Below are 21,974 nucleotides of genomic sequence, written 5' to 3'. Positions count from 1 at the left end.
TACCATATTCTACCGATTAGTATTGTTAGACTCTAATTATATTTCTAACTTATTATTTATTCATCATGTAATTATGTTACTTATTAGTAATATAATTAAGTAACATTCCATGTAATATACAGTACATAAAAAGTTGCTTAAGTTATCTGTAATTCTACTGTTTTTAGTATTGTTAGACCCTTATTTTTTATTTTTGTTTATTTATACTTAATAATTCATTCATTAATAATTATTACAAGATCAAAGTTTTCAACAAGAAGCATCACAGAGTTTGGTTTGAGCTCTTCACACGTTTATGGCCCAGGGTTTGGATTTCTCATTCCGTGGCACCTGAGGGTTGTAACGTAAATTATCAATCCACTCTTTATAAGAATTAGCATTTTTATATTAAACAATATTCCCAACTGATTGACTCACCATCCGGGTGAAGCAGTCCTCGCAGGCCATACGGATCTTCTCTGCGGTGGCTGGAGAGGAGAGAGAGAAATCGTTGCTCAAGCCTCTCTCCCTCCGCGCGGCCGCGATCGCTTCTTTAATGGCGAAGAACAAAGTGCAGCCGAAGAACACGGGCGGCTCTCCAATCCCCTTAAAAACAAAAATGTAGTTGTAATTCAAGGGGAGGGACAATGTAGATTTGAGCATTTTAATTGGATAAGAAGTTATGTAGTGCAAGATGAGTCATCAGTATTTTGGGGCCTTTTTTGGAAGTTAAATATTGCATTGGTTTACGTTACGCATGTGCTAAAAGTTTAAGTTTGTAAACAGTTGTTCTGCGTCTCACCTTTGAGGAATAAATAGCGTAGGGATTTTCAGCATCGCTCAGCAGGTGGACATTAAGATGAGGAGGGACATCACACAGCGCTGGCATTTTATACTGAGATGGACCCCTGGTCAACAACACACCCTCGGGAGAAAAATGCAGTTCCTCTATAGTGTAAAGCCCAATACCCTGAACAAAACCACCTTCCACCTGTACACACACAAACACATGAATTAACTTTACATCACAATTACGCACTTGACTTTTATCATGAAATTCTGCTTTAAAGTCCCCATTACTGGAAGTTGCGATCGTTTTTACTACTGTATTTTGACGCATTTCCGAGTGAAATGGAATTTCGAATGAGAAAGATAGCGGGCGTGGCTTTTGTCTTTCTCTGCGATTTGATTGGATGTATAAAAACAGCCATTGCATTTTGAAATACAACTGGCTGCAGACTGACAGTTGAAGGGGAGGAGTTAACGGATGTTCCGCCCAAGCCATCTAATATACGTCATTTAAGATGGATAGTCACTACAGGACGGAAGTGCATTTTCAGATTTTAACTGAAGATTATGAGGGCACACAAATTCTAAAAAGAGAACGTCCCACGTTGATAAACTTATTACAATAAATGCTGCAATATTTAATGAAAAAAAGTCATTGTCATTTTTTATTTCACCGAGACTTTAATCTAATAATACATTTTATGTGTACTCACTAGGAATCTAATTCACAAGCTTGAAAAGCACCAACTATATACTGACTGATTCCCAAAATTATTTTAGTATATTTTAATCATTTTTACAACTTTTTGGTTATCTTTTTATAGAAAGTTTTCACAAATATTATTTTTTAATAATATTAATATTACTTATAATATTCAGTATTGTAACAATTATATAGTATTATAATATTAACAAATCATATAAATATATAATAGCATATATTATAATTTGTAATAATATTAAAATATGTAATAATATTATAGTATATTAGAATTATTATTATTAATAATAATAATACTTTTAGATTTCGGTACAGTTTTAACTCTTCAATACCAAATATTACAATTGGGTACCTGTCCGATGTCCAATGCCGGGTTAATACTCCGACCGACATCCATCACAATGTCAGTCCTAATGTTCTGTAAAATATAATTTCACAGTCAATAAACTTTGATTTTCAGGTTTTAAAGGTACATGCATAATTCAGAAAGAATAATGAATCCCGTGACAGCCGTACGTTATCTGCTTATATATCTTTACCCATATAAGACATAACATTACAATACGCTCCATAGACTAATTAAATTTAAATAGAAATATGAATATTAGAAGTAGACGAGCACCTTATGATCTCCTGTCAGACAGTCGATTTCAACCTCTGAACAGCAGGCTCCAAAAGTGAAGTAATAGTAAGCAGGTCCCTCACTTTTCTCCCAGTCTATACTGGTGTGGGGTCCCCTAATATAAACACACAAATATATTTATCCCAAGCATTTTATGTATAACATTTACACGAAAAAAAATCATATTCATTGTTTAATCAAAATAAAAAAATTAAACAAACTTAACTTATTTTATGCTGTACAAAATATTTAGACTAGCTTACTGAGCTTGAATATTTCAAATACTAGCATTTGGGTTTTTTTTCACTTATATTCAAGATAAACCATTTTACATCCAAATGTTGTTTACGTATCGTGTTTAAAGACTTTTTGAATATTTATTATAATGCTTGAATAGCCTTTATAATTCAACATTATTAAACACATACATGAAGAAACCAGTCGCAGACAAGCTGATCTTCTGGCAGTATGCCTCCACCACCTAGAAACATGAAAAATGTATATGTCTGTCATAAAATCATTAATTCAGTTTCTATTATACGATTGGCAGAATAGATGTAACGTTTACTGACCAGCTGTTGCCAGGTGTATTGGGGATGCATCTTTATCAGTGTCTCTAGACGTCCCATGAGTTTCTCACAAGCGTTCTGCACGCAAAATATTACCAAACATTACAGTTGCGTACATGCACATATAAGCAAACTCATGCAACACTAATGATCTACCTTTACTGCCATTCCAACAGCATCGGTACCAAAAGACGCAGCGGACGGAGCAGCGTTGGGCACGTTTCCCGTGCAAGTCTCCTTGATGTGGATGGTGGACATCGGGACCTTCAGAATGCGACTGGCAATCTGCAGCAAAGAGAAAATGAATCCTGCATCTGTTTTTTTTAGAAGTATGTATGGTTTTCAATTCATATTGTTTGACAGTCTTGCCTGTATAGCTTTGGTGTTGATACCCTGACCCATCTCGGTTCCACCATGAGAGACCAGAACGGATCCGTCTTTGTAGATGTTCACAAGCGCTGCCCCCTAGAAAGTTACCACTGTCATGTCGGTTTGGTACATACTACTAACACATTAAAAATCTGGTAATTGTTCTTGAAAATGGTCTTTAAAGTAGTTTACCCAAGTAATACCAACTTTAAACGTATTAAAAACATACATTTTAATACCAACAGCCTTGTGAAATAAAGCACCAATTTCCCACTACCTGGTTATAAAAACCCTTAGAGAATCCAATTCCAAACTTCAATGGGACGATTGAGATTCCTCTCTTCTTCCAATGGTTGTGTGCATTGAACTGTTGGATGTACAGCTGCCGCTGATGATAGTCAGATTTTTCCAAGCACTCGTCCCAACATCTCACCATGTCCCGGGGTGAGAAAAGCTGCTTGTGGTGGGTGTAGCATTCCTCATCCTTGTACATGTTGACGTCTCTCACCTACGGAGTAAAGTTGGACTGAAGTTTGAAACCATCCAGAATATTAAAGCATTTTGTAATGGTCCAAACTGACTTACGTGCACTTTCCAAAAGCAGATTGTTATCACTTGTTCATATTCCGAAAAAATGGCCCACCTTGTGTGCTGGCAAGCCGCACTGGACTGCCACCTCATGGAGGACGCTCTCGATGATGGTCAGTCCCTGTGGTCCGCCAAACCCTCGGAACGCCGTATAAGACGGCAAATAGGTCTTGCACACCAGGCCTCGGCCGCGGAGGTGAGGGATCTTGTAGCCATTATCCATGTGAAGGAGAGCTTTCTCCATGATCTGAACGGAAAATACAGGTGATTTATAAACACGAACGCAAGCCATTTTACTTCCATGAAAAGGATATTTAACAGAATGTAGAAGGGAACTTTGGGAAGTTGTTCAATTTTCTATACTCAAGGGAAAGTTGTACTGCTAACGGGTTGCTTCTGCATAGCTCAGGGAGTTCTCGGCAAGTCTCAACTTTTGTCTCAGATGTTTCTCTTCCATTTCATTATTAGGAGAATTCAAATAAAACGACTGGGCTGTAGAATGAAAAAGTGGATAGCAAAGCCTACATCATTTGATTTGGGAAAATCTAAGCATAGTTTAAGAAACTGAGTGCTGTCTCGTTGCTGTGTTGAAGAAAACATTTTTTGAGATTGATGAAATATATTTTAGGGGACACATTCTCGTCAAGGCTGAAATAACATACAAATGAAGATTCGTCCAGGGTGCATCCTCCATTACTGTAATACGTGATGTCAGCAGCTAGGATGGTCCCATCCTTCATGTATCCAACCTGAGAAAGACGAGACATAAGATGCAATAATGCAACATATAGCCTAGAAAGGTAAAAAACTCCATAACCCATAATTCCACAGTACCTTATACTTCCCCAGGAAAGGATGCCTGCCGCTGGTGATGAGCATATCATCCCCTCGTTCTAGTACACATCGCACAGCACGGCCAGTCCTGTCGTTTAGTTTGGAGTGTACAAGACACATTTAAGTGCGTATACTCGCACAGATTGATAAATGAAATTCGTGTGTGATGCGTCTCATTTTTCCATACTTGTATGCGGCCGTAGCAGTGATGGCAGATAAAGTTGCAATCTTCATGACTTTTCCGCCAAATCCTCCTCCGAGCCTTTTCACATGGCACGTGATCTTATTAGAGTCGATCCCAAGAGTGATGCCAACTACTTCCTGTTGTTTTATACATAGAACATTGCGTTACAAACTCAGGTGTTTTTGTTTTTGGGAGATTTATTTACTTTGAATTAACTTTTCTTTTTATAATGTTATTATTAATATTATTATAATTACTATTATAATAATACATTTTATTAAATATTTTGAATATTACTGTTGCTATAGATGTAATTTATTTTTGGGTTAATTTACAGTTAATATTAACATTATTTCTAGTTGCTAAAATATTTGTTTAGTTCAGGTTTTCCAATAAAATGTAGGCCTATACTTTATTTCAATTAACAAAAATGTTTTAGTAATTTTAGTTTGTTAACTATAATCCATGACATTGAGGACAAGAATAATAGTGAATAAGTTGTTCATCAATGTATGTTTATGAAATACTACCGACCTGAGTGTAAGCTGCATGTTGACTGGCAACATACAGATCCATTTCTTCCGCCTCTCCTTTAGGAATCGCGATCAATCCTTGGGTTTCCATGTAGAAATGCTCCTGACCGCCCATATACATCTCACCTGTGACATATCATAATATAGGATTATATAAACACTGTTTGGGATTAGAAAATTGCATTAAAATCTGGATCAGATTCAAAGATTCGGATTCATGAATGCATACCCTCCAGTACGTGATCTGCTTTCTCAAACCCTTCCTCCACATTTCCTCTTTCCAGCTTTCTCTTGGGGTCAAAAAATGATTGATGTTCAATGGCTTCCTTAGAAACAAAATGAAAACAATGTTTGTAACTTTCAAGTGACATGTTTTGATATGTTAAGAGATGTTTTATGAATGGGGTTTGGTGTAGAAATACCTCTATAGTGAAAAATACAGGTTGGATGTCCTGGTAGCTAACGTGCACCTGTTCAGCTGCTCTTTTAGCTTGTTCTCTGTTCTCTGCCACAATCGCCCCGATAATCTGCCCCACACAGATCACCTGTTTTCAAATAAAACATAAGGAACATCAATCATAGGCTTACGTATTATACATGACAATCATCTTGGATCTGTAAACTATAGAGTTTGACTAGAGAAAGTGACCTCCTCTTCTGCAAAAACCTCCTCTGGGTTGTTAAACCACAGTCTTCGATTTTGACCTGGAACGTCCTTGGCAGATATGAAGGTGACAACTCCAGGTATCGCCAAAGCTGCTGATGCATCGATAGATCTAGTTTGAAAAATAAGGGAAGAAAATTGAAACATCTAGGACGTTTAAGTCAAAGCGAACGATTCTGGAATGACTGTGCTTTCAAAGTGACTCCTAGCAAAGCAAACCCATCCACGTCAATGGATTAGACAAACACACAAACTTCTGATTCCTTAATGGGTTCAGAGTTCCTCCCTGTAGTTAAACACATTAGACCCTGGATACCAAAACCTGCCCATAATCCCCTGTAGACCCACCTACACAGATGAATATAAAGTCCAGGTCAGACAGCACACAGACACCAAACGTCAGGACAAGAGCATCCTGAACATCTCTACACACTGAGACAACATGAACACAAGAGCATCATTCTCCATTCTGCTGCTGCTGTGTGGCGTCTCACAGGCGTTATTTCTCACGGTAAGACCCTGACTAGTCTCTTGGTATCTTCTGTAAGAAAAATGTTCGATGTATGAGTAATTTCGTGCATTTTCCTATCAACAGGAGCAGAAGCTTGCAGATATGTTAATAACGGAGCCTGAAGATGTGGACATCACTACAAAGATTTTGGACTCCAACAATGGTCAGACACTAAAAATGACTGTCAGAAAGAAGAAATTCACATCAAGACATGTTGTGTAACTTCATCAATATCGCTTTCTTTCCACACAGGATCGACTGAACTCCTGATTGAAGGAGATCTGGTGTTTCCCAAAACCAGAAATGCTCTCTACTGCTTTAACAACAACTGTTTGTGGAAGAAAAACAGCAAGAATCTAGTGGAGGTGCCTTACACAGTGAGCAGTGAATTCAGTAAGTAAACCTCCTTCATCACGTCACACATTTATCATTCATATCAATGTCATTCTCAAACTGTCACCCGTCTTCTCTGCAGCATATAATGAGAAGAGGACTATCGAGAACGCCATGATGACCTTCCACAGCAAAACCTGCATCCGCTTTGTGCCCAGATCATCTCAGATGGACTACATCAGTATTGAGAACAAAGACGGGTGAGGACAATCATACCATATCAACAAGACACATTGAAGCGCTCTTAGTCCAAAAGAAGAAGATTTATATGTGCTCTTGTTTCCTCTCTCCTCTCAGGTGTTACTCTTCTCTTGGTAGAACAGGTGGCCAACAGGTGGTCTCTCTCAACAGGTACGGCTGCGTGTACCACGGCATCGTTCAACATGAGCTCAATCACGCCCTGGGCTTCTACCACGAGCAAACCAGGAGCGACCGCGACCAGTACGTCGAGATCAACTGGGAGTTCATCTCTCCTGATATGGACTACAACTTCCAGAAACAGAACAGCAACAACCAAAACACTCCATACGACTACGGCTCCATCATGCACTATGGAAGAACGGCCTTCACCAACCAGGCTGGTATGGAAACCATCACCCCCATTCCTGATGCGTCTGTGAAAATCGGACAGACGCAGGGACTGTCAAACACCGACATCCTGAGGATCAACAAGCTGTACGGATGCTCAATCTGAGGCTTATGAAGACGTGATGTTACTGATCATTGAATGTAGTCTGTGTGTGTAGATAAATAAGGGAATGAGGTGACGTTCTTTATCTTTGATGGTGTTGGGTTTCTGAAATATTTGATTGTATTGGGAAAATAAAGCTGGTTAAACAACAAAATAAAGCGTGTTTGTAATTCAATGTCTCACTTCATAAATGATCAACAAATAAAATGTCAAAGCTTTTGTTATTTTGGCATGAGCTCTAATACAGGTTGATATGACTCCAAAGATCTCTGCTGGAGTAGAAAGGATGTCGAAGTTTTCTTCTAGCCTGCTGAAAGACAAATTATGAGATCTGAAGATTTGAACCTGAAAAAATTATATTTGCTTGAATTGCTTTAAGGAAACTCTCTGTACTAGGCGGCCATATTTGCATTGCGTCCAGGCAGCTAATTCAGTCATACAAGACCAAGTGTTTTCTAATTGAATGGAGGGAAACGGATATCTCTTAAATCACTGGCTAAGGTCACAATAAAACAAAATATTTCCAACAGATAATTAAACTCGACATAAACTGTACCATGACTTATGTTTCTTAAGCCTAAACTTCTCTAAGCTGCTTCAGCTAGGTTCACAACACTTTATACAGAATCTCTTCCCCTCTTAAAACGTTAGTCTTTCTCGGTTGACCATTGGCTCTTTTTTACTGAAAGGCAGGACCTTTGTTGCTAGAGCGGCCATATTAACTGTTGCTTTCCCCCACTCTTACTTAAAAGATCTGTGACACCTTGTTAATATCTATAATCTTTGATTTTATGTTGTACACAGAATAAACCATAATATACTGTAGACGTAGAGATAAGTAGGAAAATCTAATTATAATGTTCCCACAATAAACCTAACTTTAAATGATTTATATTAAATTGCTATAGAGTATGGGCCGGTATGAGATTTAGATGGTATGATAATCTTAAGAAAAATTATCACGGTTTCACGCTATGACTGGGTTGCAACTACTGCTTTAAAATGGGTTCTTTTCAATGTTTGTGTAAACTGCTTTTTGCCCAATGAACACAATGGCGCGGTTACCTGGACAGGGATTAGTTTAGTAAGGGCTAGGCCTTAGTTCATTTAAGATATTTAAGTTGTCTTTAAAAACATACTTTACAAAAAAAACATTACTGATGTGCATCTTGAGACAAAACAATCGCACTGATATATTCTGAGATACGTCAGTGCAATTTATTTTTGATCAAGAAACCAACATTTAATTTAATCTGGGATTATACTTAAGACCTGTCTGGGAAACCTCCCCAGTATATTTTATTTTGAAGCAACACAAAATATTTGGAACTGTAGTAAACATGTACAGTATGTCCTGTTAAATCAGCGGTTCCCAAACTTTTCGAAAGCATGGCTCCCCTTCTAGCAATTTGTTTACATGCATCTCTAGTATTTAAACCTACATGCATACATACATAAATAAATATAAATAAATTAAACGCACATGAGCAAACAACACAATAGGCATAAACAAAATATAGCACAGAAACTGATGGATTCCTGCACTCGCTGTCTTTAATGAGACACAAAAACTGCTCATAATTTGGGAAGGGTACAGCAAGAATTATTTTGTGGGTTTTAAAACCGTGACTTTCAAACCGCGGTATACCTTGGAACCAGTAATCGGCCCATGCCTAGTATAGAGTAAGAAAATCCTCAATAACTATAAAGTTGAACCCCATGAGTGACTGACAAAGGTGTGAGAGAAATAGACCATCTGTAAATTACTGAAGATTCAAGATCAATTCAAGATCTATGGTGATAAGAAGGAAAGCTTTTCACAGCAATAGGGACAAATGGACATTTTTAGGAGTTATTGAGTGGGACCAACATTAATTCATTATAATTATTGACAGCTAAATATCCAATACATATCAAATGAAATTACATGATTATAAATGTTAAGGAATTTCTAAACTGTTTTTACAAACAAGCATCCTTTATAAATTTGTCTTAATAAAAACGTATACAACTGTTGTGGGCTCTTGATAAAATCCCAAAACTACATCATGTCCACTTCAGTGGTTTAGTAAAACAATCTCAAGAAGCTTCTGTAAGGTTTTGGACTAACAGGCGAGGTCAGCGATCCTCCCTGTAGTTAAACACATTAGACCCTGGACACCAAAACCTACCCATAATCCCCTGTAGACCCACCTACACAGATGAATATAAAGTCCAGGTCAGACAGCACACAGACACCAAACGTCAGGACAAGAGCATCCTGAACATCTCTACACACTGAGACAACATGAACACAAGAGCATCATTCTCCATTCTGCTGCTGCTGTGTGGCGTCTCACAGGCGTTATTTCTCACGGTAAGACCCTGACTAGTCTCTTGGTATCTTCTGTAAGAAAAATGTTCGATGTATGAGTAATTTCGTGCATTTTCCTATCAACAGGAGCAGAAGCTTGCAGATATGTTAATAACGGAGCCTGAAGATGTGGACATCACTACAAAGATTTTGGACTCCAACAATGGTCAGACACTAAAAATGACTGTCAGAAAGAAGAAATTCACATCAAGACATGTTGTGTAACTTCATCAATATCGCTTTCTTTCCACACAGGATCGACTGAACTCCTGATTGAAGGAGATCTGGTGTTTCCCAAAACCAGAAATGCTCTCTACTGCTTTAACAACAACTGTTTGTGGAAGAAAAACAGCAAGAATCTAGTGGAGGTGCCTTACACAGTGAGCAGTGAATTCAGTAAGTAAACCTCCTTCATCACGTCACACATTTATCATTCATATCAATGTCATTCTCAAACTGTCACCCGTCTTCTCTGCAGCATATAATGAGAAGAGGACTATCGAGAACGCCATGATGACCTTCCACAGCAAAACCTGCATCCGCTTTGTGCCCAGATCATCTCAGATGGACTACATCAGTATTGAGAACAAAGACGGGTGAGGACAATCATACCATATCAACAAGACACATTGAAGCGCTCTTAGTCCAAAAGAAGAAGATTTATATGTGCTCTTGTTTCCTCTCTCCTCTCAGGTGTTACTCTTCTCTTGGTAGAACAGGTGGCAAACAGGTGGTCTCTCTCCAGAGGAATAGCTGCGTGTACAACGACCTCGTTCAACATGAGCTCAATCACGCCCTGGGCTTCGAACACGAGCATTCCAGGAGCGACCGCGACAAGTACATCAAGATCAACTGGAAGTTCATCTCTCCTGATATGGTCGATGCCTTCGAGAAACAGAACACCAACAATCTAAACACTCCATACGACTATGGCTCTGTCATGCACTATGGAAGAACGGCCTTCACCAACGAGGATGGAAAGGAAACCATCACCCCCATACCTGATGCGTCTGTAGAAATCGGACAGACGCGTGGACTGTCTAACATCGACATCCTGAGGATCAACAAGCTGTACGGATGCTCAATCTGAGGCTTATGAAGACGTGATGTTACTGATAAAGCAATACAGTTCTATAGATGAACAAGGGAATGAAGTGATGTTTTGTCTTTTAATGGTGTTGGATTTCAGATTTTTGGATTGGTGGGGGGGAAATAAAGTTAATCAAAGCACAAGATGTTCACTGAAATGGTTTTCATTTTGTTCCTAAGTGTATTACTTCCTAAATCGACAGATTTAACTTACATAATCTTAGCATGAGCTCGGGTGCTGGTTACCATGGACACAAAGAGTTCTCCTTTAACCGAGGGGATGTCGTCATAATACACAGCTTCTCCTGTAGCCTGTTGAAGGGCGGCCTGGTGCACATTTGGGCGTCCCACTGGGTCACTTATAGACTGAGCCTCTGGAACAAGCTATAATTTAATTGATAATTAGACAAAACCATTAACTAGGAAAACTTAATATGACAATGCAAAAAAACATTCAGCTTGGTCCTGTGCAAATTAGATACACGTACCTGAAAAGAATAGTTTCCTTGTGGTACCTCATTTTTAAATGGTTTTAGCGCGCTGAGATACTCCAATGACAAATCGATGACATCAACCTCCTGTAGCAACAGAAATACAATATTTAAAGTTTTAACTGTTAAATAATCTGTCATTTTTCATATGTCATTTTTTATAAACATTACCATACCCTCTCTCGCAGCTCTAGTAGCACCTCCATATAAAACTTAAAAAAGAAGCTGAGAACAAGAGTCTTGCGATACTCCTCCTGTCCACCGGGGGCAGTAGAGGGCACAGTGATCTCCTCCTCTAAAAGTTGAATTCCCTCTGCCAGAAGTTTGCCGTCCCATTGTCTGAAACAGAGAAAACAATATTCATATATTTAAAGATCCAAAACACTGTTAATGCAAGATAATCCCACTAGTTTAGTGCATTCCAGATTTTTGGTAGTAAATTGTATCTGCTTTCAAATCATTACCTTCCAATCAGCTTTTTACTGGTGTGTCTCGCTTGCACCAGAGTAGGTCCCACACCTCCGTAAAATATGTCCAGATGCTCAACCACGTTTGAGTCAGGTCTAAACACAACCTTCATGCCAGCGTTCACAATAGAGAAGGCGAATTCTCTGCGTTGCGCCTGGCGAAACGCCGCCATGAACTCCCACTGAGAAACACACAGATTAGAGTTCAGCTGTTGTGAATGTCGACTGATTGTGTTGGGTTGTGTAAAAATGTCTCTCAAGCCAGAATTGAATAGAAAGTAGACGGAATGACTGTATTATCAAACATTTGGGGTAACTCACCGGTTCTGAGTGAGGAATGTCAATAGCCAGAAGAATCTCATCTGGTCGTAAAGCTGTTTTGCCAAAACCTGTGAAAAACTCCTCACTCAGAGGCATCTCTCTTGCACCATCTGAATTGAAGAAAAATAAGAGAGACAAAAGAAAGAAAACTTCAACTGCCATGTCAAAAAAGCAAAACACGACTACTTATAAAATAAATACATGAGAGATTTCACATTTAGAAAAATATTTCCATAGTAAACATACAGTTTAGACATTAATTGTCTATTTACATCTTCTTTAGAACACAAAAGTTGGGATTTTAGGCACGGGAAGTCCCAGTCACCATTCACTTTTATTGTACTGAAAAATGACACAATGAAAGTGAATGGTGACTGATGTTGTCATCCCCAACAGTCAACACGACTGTTGTATTGCATTGAAGAACAAAAATCAGATGAGTTTGAAACAATAAGACAAGGGGTAAGTAAATTAATTTCTTGGTGAACTGTCCCTTTAAGATGTAACGTTCACAGACCATTAAAGGGATAGTTCACCCAAAAATTTAATTCTTTCATGAATGGGCTAGTTGCACAAGATGGCATCGGTGAGCTTTTGCAACACCAGGTTCGGCAAACTAATTTCCGGTCGTAAAACATCATCGAGTTGTTTTGGCTTAGCAATGTAAAGAGGATATGTCATATCGCTGATATATTACTTTCTACTTTTTTTATCTAAAAAACACCCATATTTGCCAGCCCAAAATCCTCCTTTTCCCATACAGCGTTATACGACCGGAAATTAGTCTGCTGACTCTGGCATCCCAAAAGCTCACCTGTGTCATCTTTTGCAACTAGCGGATAACTCACCCTCAAGTTGTTCAAAACCTGTATAAATTTCTTGGTTCTGTTGAACACAAAGAAAGATATTTAGAAGAATGTTAGCAACTGAGATTTCTTGGGTAGTCAAAAATGGTAGTCAAAGGTGCCCCAGAACTGTTTGTTTTCCTAAATTCTTCAATATATCTTCTTTTGTCTTTAACAGAACAAAAAAACATAAAATAATTTGTCGTACTATGGTAGTCAATGATGTCCCAGAAATGTCAGTTGCTAACATTTTTACAAATATCTTTGTGTCTAAAAGAACAAATAAATGTATACAGGTTTGAAACAACTTGGGGGAGAGTAATTCATGACAGAATTGTTGAATATTTGGGTGGGCTATCCCTTACCTTAAGGTTTAAAAATGATAGCTTTACCTTTGGAAATGATGTGTAGCGTACACTTCGCTGCGGCGAGAATGCTGCTTAGGTCATATTTGGGGTTGGCACTTAAGATATTTCCACCAATAGTCTAAAATTATAAAAATAACCAAAATTGTAAACTTTAGCTAAATTTCATATATCATTTGTGTGAGTATATTTTGGATTAATGCCACGCCTCCTTTCATTAAAATTCACTGTTTTTACTCACTGCCATGTTGCGAATCTGTTTGCCCGCTAAACACTGCAGCGTTTGAAGGAGGGCTTGATAAACTTTGCTCTTTTCTGGGCCGAGATCCTGTATTGCCTGCAGGAGGGTCTCCTTTAGAACAGACAGACTGCATCCTGCCCCCACGGTAACACCTGCGCACAACACAGTGGAGTTTAGTTGCGTTTATTTTGAGCTTTAGTGTTTAATAAACAAGTATATGAAGTTTCAACAAGTGACAATTTCAAAATTCTTTAAATTTACAATTCTTTCCCAATTTAATAGCTCTCAGCTCTGGAATATCTCCACCGTATATGACCACAGGATGGACGGTTCCTTTCAAAGTCATCTTTGGTCCTATCAGACAAAAACAATTTAGATGATTGGTTGATCAATGTGTGTGTTTTATTTATACAATTGATTCTAAAGACACATCGTATTTTTGTAATACATTTTGTAATACTTGTAATATGTCTTGTTTCCAGGAATGGCCAGTGAAATATTTGAAATTCTTCAAACCAACCTAGTGTTGTGTTTCCAACCAGAAGAGGTGCATTTGGATAATCAGCTTTTAGCTCGATTAGGTCTTTTAGGTCTACTGGGGAAATCCACTTCACTCTTTCTCCCTGGAAGCAGAAATGCTCACCACTATGCTGTTTTGCCAAAAGCTGATGTAAGAGGACAGATTACAAATTAGTCAGTGGTGTTAACTATTAATGCATGAACAAACCAGTGTACATACCAGTAGCTCTGGTGGAAAGATAAGATCCTGAGTTGGGTCAAGGGGTAGGAGATCATCCATGATGAAAATTTCCCCAGATATCTACCAAGTGTTGAAGAGCAGAGATTAGAGATTAACAAATATAACTTTTAGTTAATAAGAACTATTACAGCTGTCAATTGAAATTGTGATAATCTCACATCAGATTCCTTCTTGTGGCAGTTGCTCTCCTCCATGCAACATTTTCCATTTTTCTCACCATTTTGGCAACAAGTCTGAGCCTGTAAAAATTTGGATGACACTGTGAATTATGTTCTGTAGTTAAATTAAATGCAGATGTTTTAACGACTTTTATTTTGTAGTGACTTTTATTTCGTGCTGAACATATTTGCCTCAGAGAATGTCTTAAATCCATCGATAATCGGTCGATAGCCCGTACAACGGCAAAGGTTTCCTTAGGGGGAAAATCAGATGAAAATCCCAGAACATTAAGTGCATACAAATAATATTTTGAAAATAACGAATTAAATTGGGATAATTTTTAGTCAGGCATTGTGTCGCCAGGCTAGCGGCTGTCGCTTATATGGGCAATAAGTAGTTTATAATCATTCTGTTGTCTGGCAAAATAAATAAAATATCTTGAAAAATGTTTTATTTGTTAATTGGACTTTCAAAAATTAACGTATTAAATCGCAGTATGTGAGCACAGCGAGTGAGGAAAAAGAAAAACCGATGTGGACGCAAATAGTAAACAGTACGCAGAACGCAAATACGACGCGGTGACGTCACCGCTATGCCAATCGAGGGTATGCATCAACGTCACTTTCCCACGTGAACATGCCGGGACACGCTCCCTTGAGTGGTAAAACTAAGGCAAAATGGCTGCATTCAATAGGAGGAACAAAAAACCGGGACTAAAACACGCAATTATTTGCTGAAACTACAAGCAGCTGGACTCGACGGTGATCCTTACGACTTCCCTTTGATTTACAAAGGAATCAGGTGTTCTTAGACACTCAAATGTTGCGCGGAATTGCGTTTCCTGATATTGTAACCATTCATTTTGCCCAGTGTTTTACCACTCAAGCAGGCGCGTTCCGGCGTGGGAAAGTGACGACACGTGCATTCCCTTTATAGGCCTTTGAAGTCATGTGACTCCAAACAGGCGTCCTCTGCCGTCACGGTAGTTGTCAACACTAGTCGGATTCGCAAAATGAACCTCAACAGGATTATTGGAGGTGTATTATAATGTCATGTTGTATGTTTATTAGGTTTGTTGTAATAATTGACACATAGAAAGCGCGTTACATTTTACAGGGCCAATGCAAAATGTTTATATTACCTCCCAGTGACTCGCGAATGTCTTCCATGGTGGGCCGTGGATTATTCCTCAGTAAAGTGTACATGGACATCACCATACCAGGGGTACAGAAACCACACTGCGACCCGTGAGCCTTTGCTATACGCTCCTGAGGAACAAAACGCACCCAGAATGTTTAATTCGTTCTCAAACCAAATTGAAAACAATTTTGTAATTCTATAAATTGCCGTGTAGTTTGTTTCCAATACTTGGACTGGATGTAGTTTGGTCTTTGTGCTTCCGACGCCCTCTACTGTCACCACCGCAGCGCCTTGAAGGGAACAAACTGGCTGAAGACACGCGTTTACCGCCTGGTGTCTGACGAGCGCGTTAAGAACGGTATTTTAATAATAAAAAACTTAAAAATATAAATATAAACACAATTAAAAGTTTTATAACAGCATCTTTATGGGTTTTCGAGTAATGTGGATACAGCACAGTGTCTTTAATAGGGTCGTATCTGGACAGCATTACAGTACAGGCTCCACAACCTCCACCACCACAGCCGTACTTAGTGCCTGTCAGACCGGCTAAAAGAAACACAAGATCACAAATAATAAAACAAAGTGATTTTATTGTAAAAAGGTCATATTAAACAGTTTGATATAAGGTGTTGTGTTTAAACTAAGAAATGAGAAATTAAATAGTGTATATTGAGAATGTATACTATACCTTTCCTACGCAGGTAAGCTAATAGCATCTCTTCTGGGTCAGCATTCTTTTCTACAATCTAACACGTATATACAATTTGTTTTTAGATTCTTAATTTATTTTTTAGTTTAGAGTTTAGAGTTCATGTGTAAAATGTGTAAACTACATATTTACAATGAATTAGTGTAGATCAGTGGTTCTCAAACGGGCATTTTATGAAATTTAGAAATTGATCATAAATTTTAGGCGATCAAACATCGGAGAAATGAGACCACCAACCAAAAGTTCTAGCACTGTATAACTGAACATGTTTTTGGTTTAATTAAGTTCAGTATTTTAAGTGTTTATTTGGGGGGCCGCGAAGCGAGGCATTCTACACAAAGGGGGCCTTACAACGAAGAGGTTTGAGAACCACTGGTGTAGATGAATGATAGCGTGTGTGCGCGTGAGAGAGCTTGTGTGAAGTGTAGAAAATCATCTTCATGGCATCATGCATGAGAGAAAAAGGATTTGTTTGGCAGCATGCATGTGCTATCATGTGCCAAGATGCAGAAAGCAATTTTAGTCACGCCATATACATTCACCCTACTACATTATGAAAATAATGTAGCATAAGTAATGATTGTTTAATGAATATTAAACCATACATTTACATTTCTATAGTATATTTATAAAATAAAGCAGTCATGTATCTATGAAACACTATTAATTGTATTCATTTGGCAGACACTTCTAACCAAACCAAGTGCAGTCAACGTGTATTCATGCAATCAATATATGTGTTTCCTTAGAATTGATACTTTGTATTTCTCTACCAATCAAATTAAAGGAACACAAAACAAAACTGAGATTTTACCAGATTTTAGTTTTACGATAAACTACACATTGATCAAAATGATGATCATTTATCTGTTACGTTTAACATAATTTTTAAATCAGTATTTGTGATGGAAACATACCTTCTTGCCATTAATGTAGAAGATCAGCTCATTGTTCACAGATGGACGGGACATGATGATAAGAGTGTTGTCACTGAAGCTTCTCCTGAGTTACTGAACACCAACTGAGGTTGAATGAGCGTTTTGACTGAATCACATCACATGATGTGACATAATAGGATGAAAGACTTGACCATGCCTTCCAGGGTTAAAATGCATGAAAATGACACGAATGCAGTGGCTTTGACTTTTTTCAATTCATTCATTGTTTGAAAAGTAATCAAATCCACCACTGGCACAGAAATTCTATTATGTTTCATGATATTATAAATATATATACAGTAAATAGTATACTTAAAAATATACTTTTATAAACTAAAAAGTTTAAACTAAAATACTACTTCTATTCAAATAGTACATATACACGTATACCTACCACTGTAAAAAAAATCCGTAAAATTTACGGTGAAAAACTGGCAGCTGTGGTAGCCAGAAATCCACCGTAAAAAATACTGAGAAAATGTTATTTGGTTTACGGAACACAAAAAGTGGACTGTGAAATTAACGGTAAAAACTGGTAGCTATGTGACAGAAATCTACCGTAAAAAATACAGAGAAAATGTTATTTGGTTTACGGAACACAAAAAAGTGGACTGTGAAATTAACGGTAAAAACTGGTAGCTATGTGACAGAAATCTACTGTAAAAAATACGGTAGAAATGTTTATCAGTTTACGGCACATTTAAGAGTGAGCTGTATAATATACGGTAAAGAACTGGCAGCTGTGGTTGCCAGAAATCCACTGTAAAAAATACAGTAGAAATGTTTACGACAAATTACAACACACTTAAAGTGAACTGTAAAATGTATCATATTTGCATCCGGACTGGTATAAAAGTCTCTCAAACCTTAAATCCCAGAATAACAACAAACAATTAGGACACTTTTTGCAAGGCTACAATTTTATTTAAATATCAAAAAAGTTGTAAAGACACATTTTAACCAACCATATTTCTCCTTAAACAGTTAAGGAGATCTTAAACAGTTCAAGACTTGCCAACCAAACATTTTGAATAATTAACAGCAGAGCATTTTATTATTTGTTGGAGAATGTTAATGCAAAACATAAAAATCGAATGCATACGGATAAAGTATACAAATATGAAAAAGCATTCCAATTTTAACTTTTTTACAGCATAAAGTACTTTCTGTTTTTATTATAGGCACACATGCAATAGTTTGTTGGCTGCTTAAATTACTACAGGTGAAGTACCATATAAACTAAAAGTACAGAAACGTATTCAAACCTTAAAATAGGTTCATAAGATGAATCAACACTTAAATTATATTCAACACAAAGTTTGAGCATCAAGCCAGTGACTATTAGCATTGTACTGAAAAACAAATATGCACAACTTGAAGTGAACTGAAATACTGTAAACATCAAAAAGGAAAAAGGCCAAAGTCCTACCAGGTTAAGGTAGTAAAACATTGTCAGTATCAATGTAATCTTTAGGCATCCAACTGTCAAAAAAGGTTTTTTCCAACCTTAATCTGCTCTCCATTCATAGTCCGCAAGGTCTGCTATGAGTGTAAGAACTCTGGGATTCACTGGAAGCTGTTTTTTGTTTTTCCTCCATTCAACTTTGGTGCCCTTCTCTGGGTTTATGCCAAATAAGCACCTTAAAAAGAGAGATAAATGAATGCCATTGTTGCTCACAAACAAAACAGCATTGCAAAAATCAGACTTTTAACAAGTAACACAGCCTATGAATCTTGCATTTATAATGCATTGTAAGGACATAGTTAATGCATTCCATTGCAGCCATAATGCCTTATTAAAAACCTATGTTGTATAATTTGATAAGTAATTGCAACAACAGTTAAAATACATTTTAATAGCTATTTGTGTTTTAACTTTTAAGAGTATAATATGATAACACAAGATGAACATAGTTATATTTTAATATAAGTTTCTTGTATTTTTAGCAACCAAAGAATGTAGTAAGATAGACAATGTCAAATTGTGATGCTTTTAATACACAACTATGGAGTTTATCATGCATTTTAAATTATAATTACCATACTGCTCAAAGGTATAACAACAAGTAGGTATCATAATCTATTTTAACTGTTGTTTTAATTATTCTTCACTGACTATTTATAAATTTTTTAGTAAGGCAATATGCCTATTGTGTTGTTTTAAAACTATGCTTATAATGAATTATAAATGCAGGGTTTGTGGAAAGCGTTTAGAGTAACAAGGTGGTAAGCAAATAATGGTAATGTTTAATTTTTTGGGTGAACTTTTAAACAATTTCATACTAAGACATAGTTTGGTGGCTACCTTTGCAGGAACTCCAGAGTAGAACCCAGCTCCAAAGGATAATGAATGTTAAAGCAGTAGTAACTGCCAAACATTATGCAGATTGCTGAGATGAATGTAGAAATGTGTGCAGTTGTAATCCGTTGGTCGATGCTCAACATGAACATCTTTGATGTGTAGCACGAAGAGCCTAAAGACAAAAATAAATAAAAAATATTTTTAAGGTTTAATCTCAGTGTGTTGGCATTCATTTTATGTACTTTATTGAGCTAATCCTTTAAAAAGTCATTCAGACATTGCAACTGTAAATGAACTTTAACGATATCCTTCTTTATTAAAGTTATAATTTGAAACAAAATGTTATTCATTCAAACTTACCACAGACAATGATGCAGGGTGTTGCTGGTAACTTGTCTAGCTCTACATCTTCGACAGAGCAACACTCTTCCACATAATGAAACATCATCTCCTTCTTATCATCGAAGTAGGCAAGCAGGAGCAGCACCATGTCTTTGAAATCTTCAGAACAGCCCTCAATTTGACCCCTCATAACTTCAAGCTTTGCAGCAGCTTGCAGTACTTGCTTCTTCCTGTCTCCACCAACAGTTTTAAGAAAGTTTAGGAGCCGCTGTCCCTTTTTATCCAAGCTGTTCAGGAACATCTCCTTCAGATCAATTCCAGTTAGCTGCTTGAAGTGTGCACACATACCAAACTCTTGGAATAAAAAAGGCCAGTTCTCACAAAGCTATTGCATGCTTGTACCCTTGTTTATGTCTTGGCGTTGTGTGTAGTATGTTGCTTTTAAAAGGGTGCCAACTACTTCTGGGTCAACAGTTGTTGTTTTAGACATCATCTTCATTTGTTGTCGTTTATCCAACTGGCTCTCTTCAGTCTCATTGAGCGGCAAAAATTTCAATTCCCAACTCACACATCCGTAAGTGTCTTGAACGGCTGCCTTTTTTTCAGCAGGAATCTCATCTGTGTCAGAGTCTTCGGTTCTGCTGCGTTTCTTGACTTTTGGCACATAGGATCTTTTTACATTTTCTACACGATTCTGAAACTGTTTCACCAGCGAATGATACCCTGTACCAACTATATCACCTTCGATAACATCCTGCAACGATGTTGGGTATTTTGCCACCATCTTCTTGGCAATGGCTGTTGAACTTTGTTTACTGGGACAGTCACATATCTTCAACATTTCAGAAACCACAATTCTGACCATCTCTCTTCGTAACCGAGGACTTAGTCTCTTCTTTCTTTCTAAACATTGAGAGATTTCTTCTGGAAGCTTCTGCCATGGAATTTTGAAATTGTCTGCCCAGTCTGAAGTAACTTTGGAAGCCGTGACAAGAAGTGATGAGGATGAGGAACACAAAGTTACATGATTGCCACTGCTTTCTGCAGAACTTGATGGGCTGTCAGTACTTTGGTCTACAGAGACAGAGGACAATATGTACCCTTAATTGAACACTTATGAAACTAGATTAAAAACTCATACATTATAAAGTCATGTGATGAAATGTACTTACTATTCTGGCTCCAGACAGATACCAGTCTTCTGGCCTGAATGGGTCGTAATACTGGAAGGAGATCGGTTTCTTGAACATATTGAAAATCTGCAGGTGTTGTTACTCCAAGCGAGTTCAGCGTCTCCACAACTGATTGCAGCACCGAAGATGAAAGATCCTTCAGTACCTCAGCAACTGCTCTGGTTACAATCCTTTGCTGTGATTCATCCATGACTAAAAATGAAATACAAAATGAATTTGCTACATCACAAATGCATTAATATGTGTGCTGTTTAGTTACACAAATAAACAGTGAAATATTGTGAATCACAAATATCACATTTAGATTTGTATGACTTTCATTTTAACATTGATTATAAACACAATCTAATGCTACAACAATGCTGAACTTGTAATGAGCTAATGTGACACTACACTGTGTTTCAGTGGAACTACTCTACATCCTTGCATCATGTAAGATGTCAGTGGGTAAGAGTCAGGCAAGTCCTCAAAGTTCAAACACTCCACCCTTTCACTGGTGTCTCTTAGCGAGTACAAATGATACTCAGAAAGAAAGTCTGCAATGAAAACTTTTGTCAGTAAATCAACTCGCTCTGCTGTGATAAACATGAGCAAAAGTTCACCAAATTCCACTATGTCATCATTTTTAATGACAACCAGTTGGCCCTTCTTGAATACAGTTCCTTTATACTGTATTTCTACAGAAACCTTTGTTTGTGTTTCACTGAAGCTGAACTGACTAACGGCATTTTTGACTGCTTCACTGTAAAGCTCAGAACAAAATGGTGAACTCCCTTTCATTTGCAATACTGGGGAACAAGACCCAGCTG

The 21,974-nt window shown here is 37.5% G+C and overlaps 1 protein-coding gene and 2 pseudogenes across 2 annotated transcripts; 2 read left to right on the top strand and 1 right to left on the bottom strand.

Moving 5' to 3' along the window:
• Positions 1-189: 189 nt before the first annotated feature.
• On the bottom strand, positions 190-17,384 carry aox5 (aldehyde oxidase 5). Of its 2 annotated transcripts, XM_057325033.1 has the most exons (35): positions 17,308-17,384; positions 16,370-16,427; positions 16,131-16,227; positions 15,907-16,015; positions 15,680-15,806; positions 14,730-14,791; positions 14,538-14,618; positions 14,359-14,439; positions 14,140-14,284; positions 13,881-13,973; positions 13,620-13,771; positions 13,406-13,499; positions 12,169-12,278; positions 11,845-12,029; positions 11,557-11,719; positions 11,378-11,467; positions 11,104-11,273; positions 5,838-5,964; positions 5,611-5,733; positions 5,418-5,514; positions 5,190-5,314; positions 4,659-4,792; positions 4,472-4,559; positions 4,300-4,386; positions 3,693-3,884; positions 3,327-3,557; positions 3,050-3,145; positions 2,837-2,965; positions 2,684-2,758; positions 2,540-2,592; positions 2,112-2,226; positions 1,842-1,907; positions 782-970; positions 418-585; positions 190-330 (listed from the first exon to the last, which is right to left on the bottom strand). In XM_057325033.1, the coding sequence occupies exons 1-35, from the start codon at positions 17,359-17,361 to the stop codon at positions 286-288; spliced, it is 4,011 nt and encodes a 1,336-aa protein (XP_057181016.1). In that variant the 5' UTR covers positions 17,362-17,384; the 3' UTR covers positions 190-285. The 2 variants fall into 2 exon arrangements, with proteins under 2 accessions (XP_057181016.1, XP_057181015.1); XM_057325032.1 differs by lacking the exons at positions 190-330; positions 418-585; positions 14,730-14,791; ... (2 more) ...; positions 16,370-16,427; positions 17,308-17,384 and having other exon boundaries at positions 600-970; positions 15,680-15,790.
• LOC130548335 (hatching enzyme 1.2-like) lies at positions 829-7,592 on the top strand (annotated as a pseudogene).
• LOC130548336 (hatching enzyme 1.2-like) lies at positions 9,437-11,096 on the top strand (annotated as a pseudogene).
• Positions 17,385-21,974: the final 4,590 nt, after the last annotated feature.

Source organism: Triplophysa rosa, linkage group LG25 (genome assembly GCF_024868665.1).
Source record: "Triplophysa rosa linkage group LG25, Trosa_1v2, whole genome shotgun sequence".
NCBI classification, from domain to species: domain Eukaryota; kingdom Metazoa; phylum Chordata; class Actinopteri; order Cypriniformes; family Nemacheilidae; genus Triplophysa; species Triplophysa rosa.
This window is presented reverse-complemented; position numbering and strand designations above follow the sequence as displayed.